This window comes from Heloderma suspectum, chromosome 2 (genome assembly GCF_057233095.1).
Source record: "Heloderma suspectum isolate Gila_16-S chromosome 2, 16-S_ref, whole genome shotgun sequence".
Classification (NCBI taxonomy): domain Eukaryota; kingdom Metazoa; phylum Chordata; class Lepidosauria; order Squamata; family Helodermatidae; genus Heloderma; species Heloderma suspectum.
Window position 1 is genome coordinate 280,359,437 of NC_139459.1, and position 23,460 is coordinate 280,382,896.

At 46.3% G+C, this 23,460-nt stretch overlaps 2 protein-coding genes across 3 annotated transcripts in view; one reads left to right on the top strand and one right to left on the bottom strand.

Annotated features, from left to right (window-relative positions):
* The first annotated feature begins 201 nt into the window (after nt 1-201).
* On the top strand, nt 202-18,816 carry GNAT1 (G protein subunit alpha transducin 1). 2 transcript variants are annotated; one of them, XM_084839596.1, is made up of 8 exons: nt 202-1,088; nt 2,857-2,998; nt 4,697-4,854; nt 5,810-5,938; nt 12,210-12,339; nt 13,898-14,051; nt 15,464-15,660; nt 16,421-18,816. In XM_084839596.1, the coding sequence occupies exons 1-7, from the start codon at nt 1,084-1,086 to the stop codon at nt 15,652-15,654; spliced, it is 909 nt and encodes a 302-aa protein (XP_084695722.1). In that variant the 5' UTR covers nt 202-1,083; the 3' UTR covers nt 15,655-15,660; nt 16,421-18,816. The 2 variants fall into 2 exon arrangements, with proteins under 2 accessions (XP_084695722.1, XP_084695723.1); XM_084839597.1 differs by lacking the exon at nt 16,421-18,816 and having other exon boundaries at nt 13,898-14,156; nt 15,464-15,531.
* A 1,431-nt stretch (nt 18,817-20,247) lies between these two features.
* Nucleotides 20,248-23,460, bottom strand: part of GNAI2 (G protein subunit alpha i2) — a 204,701-nt gene continuing 201,488 nt past the window's right edge. The window contains exons 8-9 of the mRNA XM_084839595.1: nt 22,536-22,761; nt 20,248-21,444 (exon numbers count right to left, since the gene is read on the bottom strand). Of these exons, the coding sequence (XP_084695721.1) occupies nt 22,571-22,761 (191 nt within the window). The 3' untranslated portion in view covers nt 20,248-21,444; nt 22,536-22,570. The remainder of the gene's footprint in view (nt 21,445-22,535; nt 22,762-23,460) is intronic.

Here is a 23,460-nt window from a genome sequence, read left to right on the forward strand (position 1 = left end):
CTGCAGAGGTTCAGGGGAAGTGTTCTAAATGTATACACTCTTAAGTTGTTTCCAAATTTATTTTCCTGATGTTAATTATTTTAAATTATGTAATTTGCAAGACAGCTGAGTAGTGCTTTGGTCTTAAAACTCAACTCTCACCAAACATTTTCCTTATCCTAATGCCTTTTTCAAATACAAGGTGAAAAAGTAACACTTTGCAACTTTCAGCAGAATGAAGTGGTTGAGTGGATTGTGCCACTTCAGACTACAAGGGGTGAGTGTGCCATTTTAAAATGCTCCCCTATGTAAACATCTTCCTGCTTGTTAAAAACAAAAGAAAAACAAAATGGACATGTCAGGGAGTATTTTAGCTTAGCCTGCAGCATGCTGTGCTAGTTCTCTACTTGGGGGTTGTTTTGTGCAAGCATTGAAAATGTGATCCCCCACATGCAATTTGTAGTACAGTCCACTTTACCACCTCTTTCTGTTGCATATGTAAACCAGGCAGTAGGGCTCATGCTAAATTGATCAGTGCAGAAACAATGCAAGATGGTAGGTAAGATCTGATAGTGCCAAGGAAGTAGAGATAATGATTGTCCCCAAAATGCTGTACCAAAGATGAAGAATTGCAATATTTTTTGTGGAGAACAGAAGTTCTCCACAAAACTTGAGATTAAGACACAAATTAGTACTTCAATTTAATACTGATGCCCTATACTGAGTTATGAGGCACTGGCCCATCTAACCCAGTTCTGGGTCTTGGGCCAAGACCATCTCCAGCTGAGCCTTTATCTGAACTGGCTAAAATTGGAAGTTTCTGTGTTCAACGTGTGTGTTCCAGCACTGAGCAATGGCCACTTCTTAATTCCTGTAGGAGTATAGGAAAGGACAGCATGAGGACCAACCATATTTATAATGTCTAATGTTGGATTTTGTGAGGGTGAGTTCGGAACAGGTTTCCATTAATCTCCCCACCTGCTGTGGATTTCATGGCATAGATGGAACTAGGTTTTTGAGACAGATACAGATTAATCTCTTTTCCTTTCCATTTTTATTCCACCAGGAGCTGGAGAATCTGGTAAAAGCACCATTGTCAAGCAAATGAAGTAAGTGTTTGTACACAAATTCCTAACCTTTCCCTACAGCAACTCTTAAGGAGTGATGGTGAAACTGTACTAATAGGAAGTCCTTAATATACCAAGTGCTATTACAATATACCGTATTGCATTTTTATCTAGAAGAAGCCAGTAATTCAGAAGCATCCCCCCCCCCCGCAAGCCATGTTGTTCCTTTTATTATAGGGCTGCTTCACACATTATGCTTTTAGGTGCACACCCAAGATGTTTTCAGTATAGACCTAACAATGCAAAGGGTTGGATCCAGATTTTAACTCGATCAACTGCATTGGCAGAAGTGGACTTTCCCACCCTCTCCTTCTTACAGCAGCCCCTCCAGCCCCCTGAAAAGTTTCACAGAGAGTCGGGGGCCCTGCTGAATGGGGTGAGCTCTGGTGTGTGGGGAAGGGGGATCCCCCAAAATCGGTAGAGGGACTGTTCTTGAGCAGAGCCCTTTCTCTTACTGAAGGTCCCTTCCTCTTGAGGAGGGCAGATCCTAGATCTAACTCAAAGCGTGCATGCAATCCACCCATTTACAAATACCCATATCATAAAAGTACATTAACAAGGGAGCTGATTGCAGCTGGCTGTAAGTGGAAACACAGTGCCTGTTGAGAATTCTGAAAGCTCCCTTGCCAATAGGCCAAAAGAAAAGAAAAAAAAGGGAGAGAAGCTAGAAGGGATTGTGGTCAAACATGCAGGAAAAGCTGAGACACTGGCTGGCTTTCTTAGTTCATCATTTATCTCCATAGCAGATAATTTCCCCTAAAGGATGGGATGGGGGAAAGGGAAAGCTAGCTGGTAGCTGGAAATTCATCAGATATCTCTAGAGGTATTCCCCCCACTCTCACCCTGCGTGCGCACACGCATACACACACACACACACACTACTTCCAGCAGTACTTTCAGAGTATCTCAGAAATGTTTGCTTCTTCATATAGATGGAGTTGCATGATGCCCACCTAACTAGATAGTATTCTTAAACCATGGAAGGGCAAACAAAATTGGGTGGGGGGCCAGATGACTGACCCCCACACACACCTTCTGCAGGCTGAATGACATCAGGGGGTATCATTCTCCTTGGAGGAATCTCCAGTGTTATCTCCAAACACAGATCAGAGATAACAGTGGGGATTCTTCGAGGGGGCAGGGTTGGAGGCCAAGACCCACCCCTGGAAGAATCCTGGGAGGCTCTGCAGGCTGGATGGGCAACCTGCATGGACTCGATTAGGCACGTGGGCCAGAGGCTGCCCTCCCCTGTGCTAAACCCTTCATGGCCCTGGAAGATCCGAGTTGTCATAGATAGGCCTGGTTGACAGTGCAGCAGAATGAGATAGAATGTCTCCCATGCCACATTCTGTTGGTGTGTGTGCACGTATGTATATAAGAGAGAGTGAGTAAGAAAGGGGCCAAACATCTCCTATGAATCCAGGCAAAGTGTCCGTCAGCTTTTGCTCCTGTGTAATTGAGGGCAAGAACAGGCCTCCTGGTTCTCAGACCAGCAAGCAAACCTGACCCAGAAGTTTTATAGTGGTCCGGGAATATCTACCTGCACTGGCTATTGGTGCAAGGAGGCTTGACTTGGCTGGCCTTCCTCTTCCTGCAGTTTCCTCCCTTGGCCAGAGCTGGTGCACAGGCCAAATTCCTATTTGACATCCTTCAGATCACAAGACCTGCTGTGGACCCCTGACCATATCCAGGGGCAGCCGTAGCCCTCCTGCGGGTGCTCTGGATTGATTTTTTGCTCTACCTTCCATAGAATTATCCATCAGGATGGTTACTCCTTAGAGGAGTGCTTGGAGTTCACCTCCATTATCTACAGCAACACTTTGCAGTCCATGCTGGCCATTGTGAAGGCCATGGGCACACTCAACATCCAATATGGAGACACAGCTAGGCAGGTGAGTCACTGAGGAGGAGTAGAGTTTCCCCAAGTGGATCTTGATCTCCCTTCTCCTTTGTCTCGTAGTAGCAGTAGTAGTAATAGTAGTAAGTAGTATTTCATAAACACCTACAAACCCCAAGATGCTATACAATATAACAAAATAAAAATGAAAAGATCATGGAATGAAAACAACAGAGCTCTTCCTGCAGGCTTCCAATCTAAATAAACAGACACATCAGGAGTAAGGAAAGGGGAGGGGCTAATGGAAGACAAGATACAACAACACATCACGTGTGACAAGCCATGGTGGGTTGTCATGTTATCCAAACTCACCACAGGGCGGCTTGTGTGTGGGCAACAAGGCTCCCCAAGAACCCATGGCTCATTCTTGGGGTTGTTGTACCCATGATGGGTTGCCATGTCATCCGAACGCAGACATGCCAATCCATTGTGGGTTGCAGGCATTGGGCAGTGAGCCACTCAGCAAGAGCAGCAGAAACCCCTGCTGTTCTTCGCGAGAGTGGCTGAGCCGCTTCAAGGACCCCTTGACAGCGACAGCCCCTCCCAAATGGAACTCTGCAGGGGTTGTCACTGGCTCCCCCTGTCTACTGCCAATTCCCCCATCCCCACTCTTTGTCATAGAGACTCTTTTTCACAGAGATCTACACTCCATCCCCTTTCCCCTCCCATTTGCACTAACTGTGGCAACCTCTGACAGCACTTTGACACGTGGCCACAGCGAAGTCAAAAGGGTGTGAAAAGGGAGGGGGTGCACTTTCTATGAAAAATAATTGCTGGAGAGTGGGGCAAGTGGGGATTCTTAGCAGGGTACCCCCAATGGTCCGAGCAACATCAAAAACCCTGGGGATGACCTTGCTATGGGTGTGGTCTACACCCTGTTTCCCACCTGTCAACGGTCAAAGGCTGTCAAACCAGCCCATATACAGTCTAATCTTGTCTGTTACCTTGTATGTGTGACAGTTCAAACATACACTCTTCAGACAAGGCAAACCTGTCTATTTTTGACACTAGGAGTTGCGCACTTGCCCAACTCTGAAAATGCAATAAAAAAATATGAAGGACATTTGCTCACATTCCCTGGGGCCAGAAAAATGTGTTAAAAATATTTCAGCCCCATTTTGCCTAAATAAAAGGAAATAATTTTGAAAAGGCTCTGACTGCAATTGGGGTCATGATTAGAGTGGGGATGGGGGACCTGGCAGCAGAGAAGACAGTTTTTTCTGCCACCAAGTCCCCTGGGATACCGAGTGGAGCCAGTTGGAGGACCTAGTGGGAAGGATCATCTGTTGGCCTTACCGTGGGTTGTTCTGACGACAATCCACACTGCATGGGTTATTCCACAAGGTGGGTTGTTCTGACGTCCAAAACTGGCCAATGGAGGCAGAACAACACAAAATTAAAATGCTCACTTAATTGGAAAAGTCATGTAAAAACAAATGTCACTAGGAGGGGCTGGATCATAGGAATATCTGCATATAGTGTGTTCCAAAGAGAAGAAATGAATGGAGATGTGACAGCCAATGTTTGGTCTAAGTAAAAGATTGATACCAGAGGAACTTGGAGCTCTAGAGCCAAAGCATGAACTGGAGTAAGAGGAGGGATCTTCCTTCTGCAGTCAATGTTATGGAGAGGAAAGTGGAGTTAAGAGGGGGTGTCTCATCCCACTGAGCTTCATCTCCTTTCTCAATTCTAGGATGATTCCCGCAAACTGCTGCACTTAGCAGACACCATTGACGAGGGCACCATGCCTAAGGAGATGTCCAACATCATCTGCCGACTCTGGGAGGACACAGGCATCCAGGCCTGCTTTGACAGGGCCTCAGAGTACCAGCTGAATGACTCAGCGGGCTAGTAGGAGCTCTTTGCTTGTACCCCTTGAGACAGAATCCAGGGCGTGTGTAAGAAAATTGTTATGGGGGCGCAAGGTGACCCCTGGCTAGTTCAGAATTGTAGAGACTGGGCGCATGTGGAGGCACACATCACTTCCCACTTGCCACAGATCTAAAGGTGTTGAGTGTTTGGGAGCTCTATTAGACATTCATATCCCCACATCCCTGACTTTGGTGAAAGTACAGGGAATGTCTCTGCTCCATAAGCAAATGCAGCAGCATAGAACTGCAGGGGAGAATAACCTTGTGCCTGGGCACTGCTTGTACCCACTGCAACTGGCAAGGGCTCTCCCTCTCCTTCCATAAACCATGCTGAGAAGCAGACCTGGGAGGGCTGATGCAGGAAGAAGGACAGATGGAGATCAGGAACCTACGGCTTTGCTGAACGGGTTGTCTGGGGATTGGGCCAGGGCCAGAGGGATGCTCGCTGCAGTTCTCTGGCCTACTTTCTGAGGTTGGCACTACCTGGCTGCCCCTCTCCTGCTTCAGAGTCTTTAAGAGCACTGCTCTTTGTTCTGGCTGAAGGGCTGGAGCTGTTGGAGCTCGCACAGCCAGCCACAGACTTTGCCCAACACATTTGGACATGGGGGGGCTGGATCCAGCACTGATATTGCGCAAGTGGAAGGATACCACTGGCACAATGGGGCTTCTGCGCCCTCCTCCCCCCACAGTGTCCCCCTGTTATCCTCCAGATCTCCTGCAGAGGGTCTTCCAGCCCTCCAGAGCAGATTTAGGAGGTGCAGGGTGTGTGTGTGGGGGGGCTGCAGTTAGGGAGAGGATAGGATGTGGAAGTCCCCTTCTGCAAGCAGTATCTTTCTGCTTGTGCAACAGTGATGCCGGGCCCTGCCTTGAAAACGTGACTCTTCTCCCTGAAGGCCGGGGGACTCTCAGAGCTAATTCACATTCTATGTTCACAGTTATCTGAGTGACCTGCCACGGCTGGTGGCCCCTGGATATGTCCCTACAGAGCAGGATGTTCTCCGTTCCAGGGTTAAGACCACTGGCATCATTGAAACCCAGTTCTCCCTTAAGGACCTCAACTTCAGGTATTGTATGAGTGTGGCAGGTGGGTGACCTAGTAACAAAGGAAATGGCAAAGGAGGGCGGATCACACATGCTGTGACAGCTGTTGCACTGGATTAACTGGTACAGCATTGGGATCAAAAGCCATGAGTTATGACTCAAAATTCACCACTGGAAATCTTAGTTCAGAGCTGCAGACATGCTGGATGGTCTTATGCAAGCCACTGTCTCTTGCCTTTGTAGCACCTTCACCCTTCCTCCCGTAATATGATAACAATATGGGCTTACTTTACAGTGCTGCGGTGAGGATGGCAGTGACAGTGAATGCGTAGGGCTTTGGGCACTTCGGAAAAAGCAGAGGGGAAAGAAAATAGTAGTGTGACCTACGTGGTGTTGTCTGTGCCCTAGTGTGTTACAGTGTGTGTGTCTGTGGAGGGAAGTAATTGGTTTGACCCCACTCATCTGAAAAATTTTTTTGTTGCCTGGACATTTTTTTAAAGTTTAATTTTAGCAGTATGCAATGGAATTACTTAAACTGGCAAATAATTACATAATTAGCTCCTGCTCCAAGTAAAGGTGTGTGCTTTTGCCCCTCATGGGAAAATACCAACCCGAGGAGGATGTTTTGGAACAGCAGGTTGGAAAGGTGCTGGATAATAAGTGTTTTAGTAGTGATGGTGGTGGGGAGGTAATAGTAGAGAATGATGGAGACTGTTTCTTTCGGAAGGGGTGCCTCAGAGCCAGGAGGAAGATGGAATGTTTAAAAAGACGTTCTCAAGAACATGAATAGGAGCGTTGGCAAATGTTGGTTAATTGGGATGGGACACTCTGGCTCAGATGGGATGGAGGTAATGGTCACTGGACAATATGCAATAGCAAGGTTGCTTGCTCCTGACCTGAAGTATGATTGGATTTCTTCAAAAGCTGTACCATTGTGTAAAGTTTGATAGGGGCTGCTTTTCCTATATCTGCTGCACTGCGATGGGGAGAGCCACACTTCTGGAAATGTCAGTTGTTCCACTGCTCTATCTCTACACGAGGTTTTTATCATGCACTCGTGATTGGTCACTCACAGAAGATTGAGGGTCCCTTACACGATGTTGTCAACCTCCAAGGTCTCTCCTGTGCTTTATAACCTTTATCCCCGTTTTTCTTAAGATTGGGGAAAGTCCAGCATTTTTTCTAGAAGCATGATGAAGCACCGCAATGGCTGTGTGTACTTCCACAATTTGCTGTGCCAGTGCCATCTAGTGGCTGTATAATGAAACGTATAGAACTTGCAGAGAAAGGAAATCCCTGAAAAAAAGCATGCGTAAGCATGTGTAAAGGAGCCGATCTTAATCCCGCAAAGAATCCAGAAGCAGAAGCCCCAGTAAAGGTATGGGATAAAATCGTGGTGTAGAGAAGGCCAAAGACACAGGAGTCCTCTCAGGAATCAATAACCCTAGTCGTTCTTAGGAAAGGGATCTCATTAGGGAGGGAGAACAACAAAGAGGCCTGTGGTACCTGAACACTAACAAATATATTATGATATCAGCTTTTGTCTACTCAGTCAGAAGTAAGGCCTGTGGTTTCAAATGGGGTTTCATCCCAGGTAAGTGTGTATAGGATTGAGGTCTAAATATGTTGCTGCTGCCAGAAATGATGACTGCATGTCTGGCTTTCCCATCCCCCTCTTTCTTCTTGATTATTTATTTGTAATACTTATATACCATAGAATCATAGAATAGTAGGGTTGGAAGGGGCCTACAAGACCATCGAGTCCAACCCCCTGCTCAATACAGGAGTCCAAGTCAGAGCATCCCTGACAGATGTCTGTCCAGCCTCATCTTGAATGCCTTCAGTGTGGGAGAGCCCACCACGTCCCTAGATAATTGGTTCCATTGTCGTATTGCTCTAACAGTCAGGAAGTTTTTCCTGATGTTCAGCTGGAATCTGGCTCCCTGTAACTTCAGCACATTATTCCATGTCCTGTGCTCTGGGATGATTGAGAAGAGGTCCTGGCCTTCCTCTCTGTGACAGCCTTTCAAGTACTTGAAGAGTGCTATCATATCTCCCCTCAGTCTTCTCTTCTCAAGGCTAAAATGCCCAGTTCTTTCAGTCTCTCTTCATAGGGCTTTGTTTCCAGTCCCCTGATCATCTTCATTGCCCTCCTCAGAACCCTCTCCAGTTTGTCTGCATCCTTCTTCAAGTGTGGTGCCCAGAACTGGACACAGTACTGCAGATGAGAACTAACCAGTGCTGAATAGAGGGCACCTAGTACTTCCCGGGATTTGGAAGCTATGCTTCTATTAATGCACTAAAAACCACAGTTCAAATACATATATAATACAATATAACAATACACATCTGGATAGTTTACCCCACGGTGTGATGTTAAAACATGTTTCCGCATCCTGAAATGGGCCAGGGCCAGGAAAATGCAGTGCATCGTGATGTCACAACCCAAAGTAAGCAGCAGCACAACTTATCTTGGGAACTAGATGCACAGTTGCCCTGAGAAATCAAGGCATTGCTGCACAAAAATGCTTACATTTGAAAAAGTTGTATACCTAAAATTGGTATATTTGGAAAATATGTATGAATGTTTGTGTGGAAATAGGGTAGCATGAGCTTAGCAATGGAAAAATGAGAACCTGAGCAAAATCAAGGTTGACATATTCTCCCATCCCTGAGCATGACTAATGGGCTAATGGACAGAGCTGCAGTATATTTATTAGGCTGGTACGAGATAAATGGCAATGGAAAACAGACCAAGTCCGTATTGTTCTACCCAAAATTTCATATGTACATCTGTCCGGGGGCTCATGTACGGGAAGCTTCCTTAGCAATTTGATAAATTTAAAAATTGAATTCAGTTTTTATTTGTGAGGATTTGGTGCCCCCTAAGGGTGCACAGTGAAAATGACAGAACCCTGGTCTATGAAGGACATTTTGCTGTTTTTTTTACCTAAAAGTAAAGTTGATTAGCTCTGCCCATCCCCAAACAGTGACCTCCTCATTAACCACTTATTTCTTGCTAATACATCTTTCTGTGGCTTTTATCCAGTGGGAGTCATCCTTTCTCATACACAGTACATCTATCCTGGCATGCATGTTCTCCCATCTCAAATCAGTGCAGGGATTCTAGAACTCTCTTTAGAGGTTCCACTGGAACTCTACAAAACATCCCAGAATTGTACATGTCAAAGTGGCAGCGTCATCCGGAGCAGCAATTCTGGAATTACTATTCTATTGTGGAAGCCTGTAGCCCCAAAGAACTGGCAGGTTAATTCAAATCATTGTGTGACATTTAGCCCCCTTGCCACCCATTCACTCTTTGGGACTATTATTGCTCCGTTAGGGTTGCCAGTGCACAATGCTGCAGTGAGAGTAGATGCAGCAAGCAGCAAATTCCTCTTCTATGTTACTTATAAAGTATATCAACCCTGCATACCCCACTTGGCTACAGTTCCTGGTTCTCCAACAGCCCCCTTGCCTGCCTGCTTCCTTCCTACCAGCAGTGCTCAACCGCTTCTGCCCCTAGACTCTATGTGAGGTTTTGCTGCTGTTTGGGTCCTCCTTTTTTTGCCATGTCTCACCACTCATTCTCTCATTCCTGTCTTTTCCTCTCTCTGACTACTTTATCCTACTCTTTTTAGTAATCCTGTCTGTTGCTAGACTACTTAGCATTACTGTCTCCCACTCCTCACAACAGTATGCAGCCCATCTTCATGCTTTCATTTCCTTTATCTACCTTTCCCTCAAATTCTTCAGTCTGTTTCCTACTTCACACGTTCCCTTCAGACACCTTGCCTCTGAGTTCACTATTGCTTTGCTTCTCTACTTGCCTAGGATGTCTTGCACACATAACTCTCCCCTGCAAAGCTATTTCTCCTTTCCCTAGGGCGTGTATGAGGCTTTAATCCCAGCCAAACTGACTTTATTACCTTCTCTCAGAGAAGGTAGACTTCAAGCATTCAGACATGTCTAGTTCCTGAGCAGCTGGGATGTCCATGAACCATCTCAACCAATCATGTCTGTGGCTTCACCATAACAAATGCATCCAATATAGATTAAATATAGCTTGCACACTTTTGTGGCATTTTGGTTGGTCTGAATAAAGATATTGCCCAATTGTGGATGGGGGTGGGGGGTTCATCATGGACTAGCATGGCTGTCTTTGCTTTTTTTTGTCAATACTGATGTGTCAGAAGTGGGACCTGCAACAAAATGCTGCAATGTGGTGTGCTCCTATTTGGTCAGCCATGTCCTCTTCCACAATGCTCCATTCCATTCCCTTCCCACTTGCTTTTCCATCCCATCCTCCCTCCCAACAGTCAGCATTCCATAACAACTGAGCATGCTCAGTTCTCATGGGCTGGTTTTGGTGTCCCCCACCTAAATTTTTTGTACTTCTGCAAACTTTGGGGGTCTCTCAAGCCTGCTGATACCCCCCTCTTGGGTGTGGATGGTGCCATTTTGGCTACATAGAGATCCACACTTGCCTCTGAACTTAAGAAACGAGAGGGAACGATGGAGGAGTTGTGAGGTTCTGCATTATGGTGATCTAAGAGTTGTGGGAGAACTCCAAAGAAATGTAGAGTTGTAGTCTGTATGCAGTCACAACCTTGGAATGAAAAGCTGGAACATTTACTATTCCTGCCTCAAATGTGGGTGGAACATGTCCTATTCATTACTGTTGGTACCTCTTACAGAGTGACCAATGTTTTTCTTTAGGCTTAAGGCTCCTCCACTGGAAGTCACTATTCATGAGTCACTAGTCATTTACATCACACTTACTCAACTGGTTCAGACAACATGACAGTCCACCATGGCTTAATTTACCTGTGGGGGCTGATGAGTTGTGGCGGATGCCTGTGGGTGCCATTTTTGCATGATGCCTGGGAGTGTCTGGCTTGCTGTGGCTTGTTGTGTCATGTGAACCCAGGTGGCAGGGGTTGTTTGAGGGTTAGACAACTCTCAACCCTGAAACAAGCCATGGGTTATTTGAGTGTTATCTAACCCATGCCATGCAAAATAGCCCCCACAGGTAAATTAACCCATGGTAGGCTGTCGTGTTGTGTTGTACGAACCAGGTTGTAGTTGATAAGATGACAATACCAGTCTCTAAGACACCTGGCACTTGTTTGCCAGGTCTACACTCCTTGGCACAGAATGGGTGAATCAGGAAGCTGTAATTCAATCTTCTGGCAGCAACCTCTGTGCCCGGTAGTCCCTAGTTCATTCTTGGGTTCTCAGACCAGTAGTATCTGCCAAGTGTTTGGTTGACTATGAAGCTGGTGCTCTCTTATTACTGCTAGATGTTGCAAAGAGGCTCATTCAGCTCTAGGTTTATCAGTCAAGGAAGAGGGTTTTTTTTTTTTCATGAAACTAAGTTGTTTTGTAATAGCTGCCATGGACAATTCCTTTGGGGAAGGAATGAGACTAGGGGGATGGGGAATGAGAAAGGGCTTTAACACAGTCCTTTGTTATTTGGGTACCATTTCCATCTCTCTTACTATACACTGAAGGCTGAGGGATAATAAAAGTGAAGCTCACTGGGAGCCTTTCTACACGAGGCCTTTATTGTGTATTCATGATTCCTCACAGTAGTTTGTGGGTCATTTAGATGACGTCATCATTCTCCCGGACCTCTCCCCTGCTTTGCATCCATTTTAGTGGGTCTTTTTCTAACAAGGAAAGTCTGGTATTTTTTGTGAATAGTAGAATAAAGCCTAGACTAATTTTGCAGTTCTGCTATACCACAGTGCCACAAGGTGCTTGTGTAACGGAACATAAGGAAAGGAAGAGAAAGAAAAATCCCAGAAAAAAACATGTGTAAAGGAGCAGATCTTAATCCTGCAAAGAATCAGGAAGCAGAAGCCTTGGTAAAGTGGTGGGTTAAAAGCCCCATGTAGAAAAGCCCTGGGTGACCTTGGGCCGGTCACTATCTGCCAGCTAAACTATCTCAAGGTGTTGCTGCAAGGACTAAAGCGGGGGGTCCATGTGTGGGAACTCTGTGCACCACCCTGAACTGGAGGAAGGACGGGATAAAAATGTACATAACTTACCTATTGCTCCCCTATTATTCCTGCCATAGATTATCCAGCACAGCCCTAGGGATATAGCAAAATGGGGCTAAGACACCTGGAGAGAAATAAACGTTCATCAGTCCAATTTGGTGGGCAGTTTGTCCTTCGCATCAATATTAAAGACCAAGTTTGAGGTCTTTCTGGTCACTACAGACCTTTCCTCTAGCTCTGCAGCACTGAGCAAGGCTGTTCAGAGGGGTCTCTCTAAACTTTCTGGCAGGATGTTTGACGTGGGGGGCCAGCGCTCAGAACGCAAGAAGTGGATCCATTGCTTTGAAGGAGTCACTTGCATCATCTTCATTGCTGCCCTCAGCGCCTATGACATGGTTCTGGTGGAGGACGATGAAGTGGTAAGTAGCAGCCCAAGCTATCTTAAGTAGGGATGTACGAAAGTCACTTACCTTTTCGTGGATTCTGTTCATGGGGGGGGGAGGCGTTCCGTCCCTCCCCCCGGAATCCTCGACGGGGGGGGAGGCGATCCGGTCCTCCCCCCCGGAATCCTCGACAGCCGGCTGTGCTCCGTGGCAGCTTTGCGGAGCAGCCGGCCAGGCCCAGGCCAGGGCCGTCCGCAGCCAGATTTCCGGCCGCGGAGGGCTCTGGGTAAAAAAAAACAAACACGTATGCAAATGGCGGCAGCTACGGCCACTGCCATTTGCGTTCCTTATTTTTCGCCGTCTTAGTCTACATAAATATTTACGTAGACTAAGACGAAGAAAAGAAAGGGGAATGCAAATAGCGTACTGGGCGTTTCACAAACGCTTTTTTTTTTTTTTACCCAAACGTGATAGGCTACGTAAGTCTTTACGTAACCTATCACGTCGGGGGGGGTGGGACACAGACTGCAAATGGCGGTGGCGGCAGCTGGTCAGAAGACCAACGCTGAAGCCACCGCTGGAGCTGCCGCCGTCCAAAACATTTGCCCCAGGTAAGTCTCGTCCCCGGTGGGGATCCGCGGGGGGGTGTTTGGCAGACCGTTCCACGATGGATTTCGGGGGGCTGAATGCACTGGCATTCAGTGCATTCAGTTGCAGAATTCTCTGACATCCCTAATCTTAAGGCCTTGAGACTTCGGCTGTCAGAATTCGTAAACGAATTGTAGGACCAGTCTGGCGTATTAGTTAGTGTTGGACTGTGACTGGGGAGAGCCGGGTTCAAATCCCCACTTAGCCATGAAGTTCACTCGGTGAGCTTGGGCCAGTAATTTTCTCCCTGCCTAACCTACCTCAAAGGGTTGTTGTGAGGATAAAAGCAGGGGAGGGGAGGACTATAAACATTGGTGAATATATACATATTAATTAGTTAATTCAATAGCGCTAAGGCCTTGCAACACTGTAGCTGTTTTAAGGAGAGATTTGACATGAGATGTTGAACAAAGCTTGTTGCATAGATTTGATTCAGTGGTCAAATGTCTTTCGAGCTTATTATCATCAGCAGGGAGAAGAACAATAGCTACTTAGAGCGAGATTTAAAAGGGCAGCCCTATTCAGGAGTATGTTTTTGGTTCTATGGGCTGAGGCTGGTCCCTTGCAGAGGAAACGATGGCAGGAAAGTAGCTCAAGACATTCTGGGATTAATGCCCAACTGCAAGCTGTGTGTAATGCACATCTGGGAGGTGTAGTGAAATCTGCTGAAGCAATCATCACGGGTTCACCCCATGATCTCAGCAATGAAGAAGGAGGACCCCTTTCCTATCCTACTTTTTCCTAGGAGTTCAACCACCGGCAGTGGTGAAACTACCTACAGAGGACTAGGGTAGCATTGTCAGATGCACTATGGAACGTAACTCCTGCGCCTTTGAAGAGGTTTGTGGGAACGGTGTGTGTGGAGACATTTGCATTGACTGAAAGGCAGAGGAGCCAACCTGGCTGAAACTGAAAAGGGCCTGCTTGGTCTCATTTCTCCTTCCAGAACCGCATGCACGAGAGCCTGCACCTCTTCAACAGTATCTGCAACCACCGGTATTTTGCCACCACCTCCATTGTTCTTTTCCTCAACAAGAAAGATGTTTTCCAGGAGAAGATCAAGAAGGCCCACCTCAGCATGTGCTTTCCAGATTATGACGGTGAGTTCCCAGCATGCAAGATGTACATTTGTATGGATACAGCTACAGCTGAAGTTAACATCCTACAGCCGATCCTATAGTGAACAGGAGCATAGACATCGCATGGTAGGTGGCAGGAAGAGGGAAGGCAGATGTCTTGTTTTTTTAATTCAGAAAATATGTTTCAGGAAGAATAGAAGCTGAATACCAAAAAGGAAGCAAATTGAAAGTTGCATATATCGTTTGAGATGACTTAAATAAATGAGTAGTGGCTGCATACCCTTTTGTTCCCCCACCCCCAGGGAAGTTGGTAGCACGGAAGAGGAATGTAATTCAACCAAACAGATTTTCACTCTTCCTTTTTCATCCCTGCAAGGGCTCCTGATGGTTTCCTTATGGGGCCAGATACTATAATGCTGTCATTACCAAAGAAAGATACTCTTAACATATTCTCATTTTTGTAGTGTGTCTAGGCCTGTGGCAATTCATGAGTTCAGCTGTAATTACACTCACCTTTATTATTTTGTTGAGCTGGTAACAAACCTATATTTGCCTGGATAGATGCTGCAGATCATACGATTTGGGGGTGGAGAGGGCCGCTGGCAGGAGCTGGGACAGTTAGGCTTTTGTTCTCCTGGTGGAAGCCTTCTCTTTCCATGTGCTTTGTTCTGCCACAAACATTTATTGCATGGAGAAAATAGATGGGACTTTATTATTAGCATTCTTGGCAGAGAGGAACAAGTTACCTCGTGTCCTCTCTTTGCCTGTCACACTAATCAATGAATATATCTTGCAGTGAGCAGGTGACACTACTTTTGCAAAAAATGTCACTTTTATGACAAACATGCTTTGGGCAACATGACACTAGGGGGCCTCCATGCTCTGTGAAACCGAACACACTTTTTTCTGCCACGTAAACCAGAATTCAGTATCTCCAGCTCTCTTCCAAGGGGTGTGTGTGTGTGTGTTGTTGTTGTTTTTGCACTCCTGGCTTGTACACATGCCTATTCCTTTGCTCCTCCTGCCAAGTGGAGGCACTTCAGATGCGATATGTGCAATGGTCTACAGCGGGCACATGCAACCGTCTCCTGTCATCATTTTTATTTTAATGAAAAGGAGCTGTGGGATGTTGCAAATGGAGGGCAGCTGCTGTGTTTAGCAATTCTACGTGGTAGAAACTGGACTAATTTCTTCAGTGCCTGAAGTCCAGCTGGAGTCAAGTTTGGTGTCAGGGCAGCCACTTCCTGGCCCTTATTGTGTCAAAGCCTCCCCGCCCCAGGAGGCCTAGTTCCCTAGAAGCAACTAGAGCTCTGTCTGTCTGCCTCATACCTGAATGAACACAGGCCCTGAGGAAGGAGGCTTTATGTGTAGAATCAGAACGTCTCATTGGTCCCCAAGTGAAGTGGTCCTTGATACCATTCCTGTCTATGCAGGGCCCAATACGTATGATGATGCAGGTGCCTATATCAAGCTGCAGTTCCTGGAGCTGAATATGAGACGGGACGTGAAGGAAATCTACTCACACATGACCTGTGCCACCGATACACAGAACGTAAAGTTTGTCTTTGATGCCGTCACTGACATCATCATCAAGGAGAACCTGAAGGACTGCGGACTCTTCTGACTGCAGGTGCTTGTGTTTCCTAACCTGGGCAACTCCACCCAGGAGGGATAGGGGGAGGCCTGGAATAAACGATCCAAGACTTCCAGTATTGTCCCACTTTCCCAGTGGAAATGGTTGGATATCCTATTTTATGATTAGATTCTGCAATGAGAGGTAAAGCAGCTTTCTGCTGTAGAATAAGGTGAACCCTTGGCATCTTGGGACTGCTACTGAGCCATGGGAGGGGGGAGTAGAGCACACACTTTGCATGCAGGTTGCAATTCAATCCCTGGCATCTCCACCAGGGTAGTAGGTGATGTGAAAGGCTGAAACCCTGGAGAGCGGTTGCCAGTCAGAATGGGCAGATTGGGGTGGGCGACTTGTGGTCCTCCAGATGTTTCGGCCTCCCATCATCCCTCACCATTGGCTACGCTGGCTAGGGCTGATGGGAGTTGTAGGCCAAAACACTTAGAGGGCAATGAATTGCCCATTCCTGGGCTCGATGGACAAACAATCTGAGTTGGCATGTTCCATTAATGGCAGGAGCAGGCTAGTGCCTTCAAGCCTGGCTTGGGGGCTTCCCTGAGGTATTGGATTAGCCACTGTGGGAGGCAGGATGCTGGGTGAGACGGCTTCTTGGTCTGAACCAGCTAAGCTCTTATGTTCACAGGAGGTGGAGGTACTGAGAGGGGTGAATGAGGGTAGACCAAAGGAGCTCTCCAGGAAGAACCGGTTACTAAGCAGGACCTTAGTTCCTCACTTCGTAACATCCTCTCTCTCTACGCAGGTATCTCTGCTCCTCCTGATGGAAAGCAGCATTGCCAATTCAGCAGTGTGAAAGGGAAGCAATCCTCTTACCTGAGCTGATGCAATTCATTCTCATAAACTGTTGCTGCCTGGAGTAGTGGCCAGCACCTACAGAAACGAGTTTCCCCCTCTTATGAGCCAGCTACAGTTTACAAGTAAAAGGAACATCCATCCCATCATGGGCATTTATTTGACCTTTTGGAGCTGGGAGGGTGAGACTACTATAAGAAGCCCTCCAAACTACGCCTGGGGGAGTTTTGACCTCTACCTCTTCCTTAATATCCAACGTTCAGCAGGAAAAGCAGACAAGCGCTGTTCTGGAATCTCTCTTTCTACCTAAGCCACTGCTGTGCCTCTGAGGTGAGAAAGATGGAAGCCTTTCCTCTCATATTGGACTTGCTTGCAGAGTCTTGCAACTTTTTTTCTTGTCCTCCTACCATGGTATTCTTTGTTTGCTCTTGTTTTCTCCTTGAAGCATGCAGAATAATGGGCACATGCTGGGCTATTATAGAAGTTGGACTTAGAGTGCTAGAATCCTATCATGTACCTGCTGCAGGACACTGTAGTTGTGCCAGGAGATGGAGAGATTCTGATATGTATACATTCCAAGTTATATTTGGAACACTTCTCCTACAAAAAGCTTGGAAACCAAACTCCTGGTCGAAACAATAGTAGAAATCCAAGAATTGTCCATGAGAAAGGGTTGGATTTTATTTCTTGCTAAACAAAGCATTTTCTCAGCATGATTTTCCTCAGTGGACCTTTTCTTCCAGGTTTACAAAAATCCATCACCTGCGGGTTTCCACACACAAGTGTGACTGCACCAGTTTGTGTACAAACACACTGATCCTGAACTATCATAGAGGCCTCACTTTAACAATAAGGGTATAAACAATTTACAAGGGGCTCAAATTTATCTGCTTGTTTCTAGGACAATCTTGTATCACATATTCTTTCTTCAGCTAGAAGAGAACTGTATTTATAATTAAAGGTAAAGGTGTCCCCAACCAGTCGTGTCCGACTCTAGGGTGCGGTGCTCATCCCCATTTCTAAGCCGAAGAGCCAGCGCTGTCCGAAGACGCTTCCATGGTCCTTTGGCTGGCATGACTGAACACCGAGGTGCACGGAACGCTGTTACCTTTCCCGCCGAGGCGGTACCTATTTATCTACTTGCAATTTCTTGCTTTCGAACTGCTAGGTTGGCAGAAGCTGGGACTGAAGACGGGAGCTCACTCCATCATGCAGCACTCGGGTCTCGAACTGCTGTCCTGCTGACCTTCCAGTCTGCAGTTCAGCGTCTTAACCACTAAGCCAAATATTCCTAATCGCTAGACCCAACACTCCAAGAGCTTAAGAAAGCTACCAGCTATTGATCATGATTTCGGTACTCCAGCTGGGCTTCAACATGGGATAAGAGTTTAAACTGTGCTCTAGCCATCCACCAATGTACTCAAAATCATGAGGCTCTCTTGAAAACCTGGCCTGTGGCCCTAATTTGTCTTCTGCCGTACCAATGGATCATCCGGAATCACTGTCCTAAGATGCTATTTTTTTGGTGGACCTCTGCAAAAGCTCATTGAATGGAAAGAGCACATTAAAAATGGCCATTGTGCACACTGTTATGGTAAATGTGCAGAAACAACACCAGCAGCAGACTTTGCATTTAGCCTAGGCAATTCTGTATAGTCTCTCAGTGATGTCATGGGATATGCAAAACATAGACCCAACATGGTATTTCACACATTGTCTGATCGGTAGCTATATCCTTCATTCAGAGACTGTATGTTTACAGGTTAATATGAAGTGTAACACTCACATAATCCAAGAGCACTTGGAGGTTATGCATCTTGACTGGACAACGTACACAATTCTGTGTTCATCAGGCCGCAATGTGCACATTCTCCACAGTGTCTGGTGAATGTGCACCATAGCCATTTTTTTCTGCCCATTCTTCCTTTAACTCTTGTTAACCCTAATGTAAGTGTGTGTGTGTGTGTGTGTGTGTGTGTGTGTATACATGTTTTCCTCAAAAAGAAACAGCAAGGAGTGGACTTTGTGTTACCACTACTCCCCATATTATTTTCAGGCTGGAACTTTTGAGGCTGTAGTTACATAGTTGCTTGAAGATAACTTAGGAAAGGATCTTATTTGCTGGTGATAGACTAGGAAATGCTTGTTCTTTAAAATCTCACACCCAGGAGAGGATGATGGTATATTCCACACCATGCGGCACATGGTTATCGTATCCTGTATGAAAGCCTGCACCACCTAAAAGTCCCTCATCCAGTTTTGGCAGCTAGGAGTGGCAGCTTATCCAGTGTCCACCACAGCAGACACTGCTGGAAAGAATAAAAGCCCCTATGTTTCCTTAAGTGTTTACTGATGGATGGTTCATCTGGGTTTTAGAAGTGCGTTTCTCAAGTGATGTGAGACTGCAAACACAAACATGACCATGTGCTTAAAGCTCATTTAAAGCAGCCTTCCCCAACCTGGTACCCTCCCAATGTTTTGGACGTTAGCTCCCATCAGCCCCAGCCAATATGGTCAATAGTCAGGAATGCTGGGAGTTGTAGTCCAAAACATCTGGAGGGCACCAGGTTGGGGAAGGCTGCTGGAAAGTACATAAAGTATACAGGGGTTCTAGGCTATACTATAGTGCAGGGGTGAGCAACCATTTTGCCCCTGAAAGCTGCATGCGGTGGTGGGTGGTGACTTGGGGGCCACAGGCCCATGTTCGCATGCTGTCACGCTCACGCATGCATATACACACACACACACACAACCTCACCTCCCGCCAGTAACCTTCATCAGGACTGCTAGGTGAAAGGGAGAGCTTTTAATGTTCAGCGACCCTCATCAGGATCACTGTTTTCTCGCTGCTCTTAGCAGTGAGGAATCAGTGATCTTGATGAGGAGAGATGGACTCTAACCCCCACCTCCCACCCTGTGATTAGGATCACCTGGGCACAGGGGGGAAGAAGCTTTAACCTTATCCCTCCCATCAGTAATTGCTGGGGGAAGGTGAGGTTAGAATGTCTCCATCTGCCCTGCATGATCCTGATCAGGATTTGCTGTTTTCAGCAATCTGGTCCCTGCCCCACAGGTGATGGCTGATCAGCTGGGAAGTGGAGAAAAGTGAGGGGAACACCCCAGGGGTTCCACAAGTTGCAGAGATAGAGGCTGAGGGCCGCATGCGGTATGCAGTTTTTCCTCATGTGTTACAGGGTCTCATACACCTCTGCATTTACACAGGCTCAAGAACAACCAAGCGTCCTTCGAAGGTCATTCTACTCTGCTGTACCATCTTTGGATTTTGACCAAAAACACAGTAGATAAAAAGCAGCCACATGAAGCATTTTAAAGAAGCCCAGTATAGAAGACTGGATCTCGTGTCTATGCAGTGATGCCCTCAGTTACACAATAGCACAGTCCCAAAATACAGCCAAGAGCCCCTACCCTACAGCACATGTAGCCACACGTAGCTAAACATTAACCCAGCCTTGGAATGTTGTGGTAGATATTCAGCGAACTAACCAAACCACATGCACATGTCGAGATTCTTGAAGTACAGATGATGCCGCACCAACGGTATGAGCCTTGGGGCCAACTGTGAGGATGAAACCAACTCTTCATCTGTGCTGCGTTGTGTTCATATAGCCCCAGTTGAAAGCAAAATGGAATAGGGAATCTGTTTGGTATCCAAAGGAAGTCTATACTGATGCAAAATGCCCACGCTGAATCAGTGGTTTGTGCAAGGCCTGGTGGTGGTGGTGGTGGCAGCGGAAGAGAACCAATGCGGTGCAAACAGAGCTTTCTTTCTACTTTTTATTATTTCAAACCATGTGAACAATTTGGTAAAACATTTGTGATAAAAGCTAGGCTGCGCCTGATGGTTACTAATGGCCCAGTGCCCATCAACTGCACGGCAGGCCGGACCGCTTACATACAGCAGTGTTTCCTCAACTGACACTACAGTTAGAGCTAGGAAAATACATTAAAATAGACCTGACATTACAGCAACCTCAGGAGCACCCCCAGGCCCTGGGGTGTGGCACAAAGGAATAGAAGGAAGTTGACACTGACAATACTTAGTCCTTAGTGGAATCTTAGCCCTTAGGAACCTAATTCTGTGGCCAGGAAGAAACGTGTTTTAAACCCATGGGCACTGCCCCTCATAAAAAGCTTGGCCTGGGCCACAGCAGAAAGGGGGAGAAGGGCTGGAAAAAGGGGGAACCCATTTCATTCTAATCTAAACACAATGCACATTGAAGCGAACTAAGAAACAGATGTAAACATACAGACACCCTCAAGGCACAAAATTTACTAGAGAAGATATTGGGCAACTCAACCGTTTACTACTTGACATTTTAAATAAGGTTTTTTTAAAAGGTTTCCTTAAAAAAAAATAGACCAACTTTTCCTGCACGAATTGGCTTGTAGAGGAATGTTTTTGCTTTCTTGCTGGTCTGTGCAAATTACAGAGGTAGGAGCTGAGAAGCTTGTTCCATGGCAAGAGCTCCACCTGACTGAAGGTAAAAAACAAATGGACAGTGGATTGCTTTGGCAGAGCCAGACAGAGGGTTGCTTGGACCAAAAAAATAATATATATTCATGTCTCAAAAAAGAACGAAAAACATTTAAAAACATGTCCAAAGTCCCCTGACCTGCTATTTTCTGCACTTCATCTTAACAAAATAATAATAATAACAATAATGGACATACATGGAAATGTTACAGCTATGGCAGGCCACCAATAATTGGTGCTTCAGTAAGGCTTTGTGGGCGGAGGGGGAGGATACAAACAGCCTACGACAGGCACCTGGGAGAGCACAGGGCAGGGAAAGCAATGGAGCCTGTCCCTTGGACAGTGGAATCGCCAAAGTCTCATCATTAGGAAAATTAAAAGGAATGAAACAAAAACTTAAGAAGCAGAAGTCATTAAATGGTGCAGTCCTCCCTTCATCAACACCAGCCTCGTCCTCATATGGAGCAGTTCAAGTAATCCTACAATGGAGAGAGCCAAAAGTGAAAAGTGAATGCCCAAGCTTACAGCAGCTACCTTACACCAGCCACTGTCGGTAAAAGCCCTCTGAAGCCTGCCACCTCTATCTGCACAACTGTGAAGACTGAATATCTATAACAGCAACTTGTGACCTTTCGGATGCTGATGGACTATAGCTCCCATCAGCCCTCACCACTGACTATGCTGGCTACGGCTGATGGGTGCTGCAGTCCAACAATAATGTGATGGCCACAAGTTCCTCACCCCTAATTGATAAGTTGAATGAGGCATACACACATATACACATCCACTGCTCAGTCTGGTGGCCATAATGGATCCAAGCTGCATTCAGCCTGCACATGTGTGGCCTGCAATTCATTCCCAATCCAGTCCTTGAGCTAAATGCTACTTGCTCATGTCGCCAGATAAATGAAGCTCTCAGAGGCTTGGATCCACCCTTCATTGCTTTCTCTTTCAAAGACTGATTTTGTCATTCTTTTAATTTTTACAGGGGTTTATGACAGCCTGGACATTTCAGTACAAGTAACAGAAAAGGGCTGGGACTGTGCACACAAGCACGTGAACGCTGCCATCTACGCACTGGCCTCGGCCTCATTAATAACTACACATAAGTGGTAATATCTGGTACTGAAACCCAGATAGGAGCTAGATTCTGATGGATCATTTCCCTGGGCATGGAGCTGGACATGAAGACAAGCTAGCGTGTGTCCCTCATTCCCTCCAGCTCCATCATCTCAAGTTCATGGGATGTCAGTGACTCTTCTTCATTCTCTGCAATGAAAGAATGACTCCCCTGCCCCTTCACTCCTCTGCCAGCCCTCTCTATTCATCCAAATGTGGCACCTCAGGCAGCTGCTTCCACGCTTACTTTTGAAGATGATGACACTGGCATGCACATCTATGTCTTAGAATGTATGCAGATGTCAAAGGACTCACAGGACTGTCTTGTGTACATATGTATTTCCCAGGGAAGAAGCAGAAATGCATGGCTTCTTCCCTACAAAATGGATGAGTGTGGCATTGTTCACATGAAGCAGCCCTGAATTCCTGCAATATCCCAGCAAAGCCTCACCTTCCTGTGTTCCTCAGTAGGTGCCACCTGAAGAACTAGAAGAGCCCACAGTCCTTCAGGTTGTTTTTGATGATGACATCGGTGACAGCATCGAAGACAAACTGCACGTTCTTGGTATCGGTGGCACAAGTGAAGTGAGTGTAGATCTCCTTGGTGTCCTTCCTCTTGTTCAGGTCCTCAAACTTGCTCTGGATGTAGCCAGCAGCTTCATCATACTTGTTTGCCCCTGAGCAGGAGGGGAAGAGAAAGAAATAGTGATCAGAAAGACCATACCTCACCATCACTGGATGCACCGACTCAGTTTTCTATACACGTGGAGATTCCAGCCCCCAGCATACTACTAACAAAATTAGACACCATGTGCTGTTAACAATATCCGGAACAACCCTGACAAAAACATAAACACTCAGCAGCATTTTAACCTGCAAGCAGCTCATGGTAGGCAACTGCTATGACAACTGAGTGGGAAACTCTGGCTCTGAAATAGCTCCGTTCTCCTCCTCTGCCTAGTACTTAGTAGCAACTGGCTGAGTGTACAACAGAGCAGACTCACTAAGAATGAAGAAATTATGTTATCTCACTGGCTCCTCCCCAGGGAACTCAGAGCAACACAGGAAGCTACAACATTAAAATGAACAAATCCACCAGAGCAGTGGTTCACGTGCCATGACTGGTTCCAAGAAAGAGATCCCTTACTGCAAATTCCCTTTGCATCTATTCGCCATTTTTACAAATCCATCTAAGCTCCCATCCTGCTACAGAGCTAGAGATTAAGCCAGTGTTTTTTCTTGTAAACGTCTAAGGGGAAAAAGAGAAAGCACCAGAGGTAGCAAGCCTCATTGACTGACCCACTGTTTGGACTCCTGGCTCACTCCTGTGCCTACCCTCTGACAGTTTCTCTCCACCAGCAAAATTAGAAATGCTA

Bases quoted from the DNA above. Each gene is read 5' to 3' on its own strand.
- GNAT1 (XM_084839596.1), top strand. The intron at 2,999-4,696 runs GTGAGTCACTGA...TCTCAATTCTAG, and splicing joins ATGGAGACACAGCTAGGCAG to GATGATTCCCGCAAACTGCT. The intron at 12,340-13,897 runs GTAAGTAGCAGC...TTCTCCTTCCAG, and splicing joins TGGTGGAGGACGATGAAGTG to AACCGCATGCACGAGAGCCT.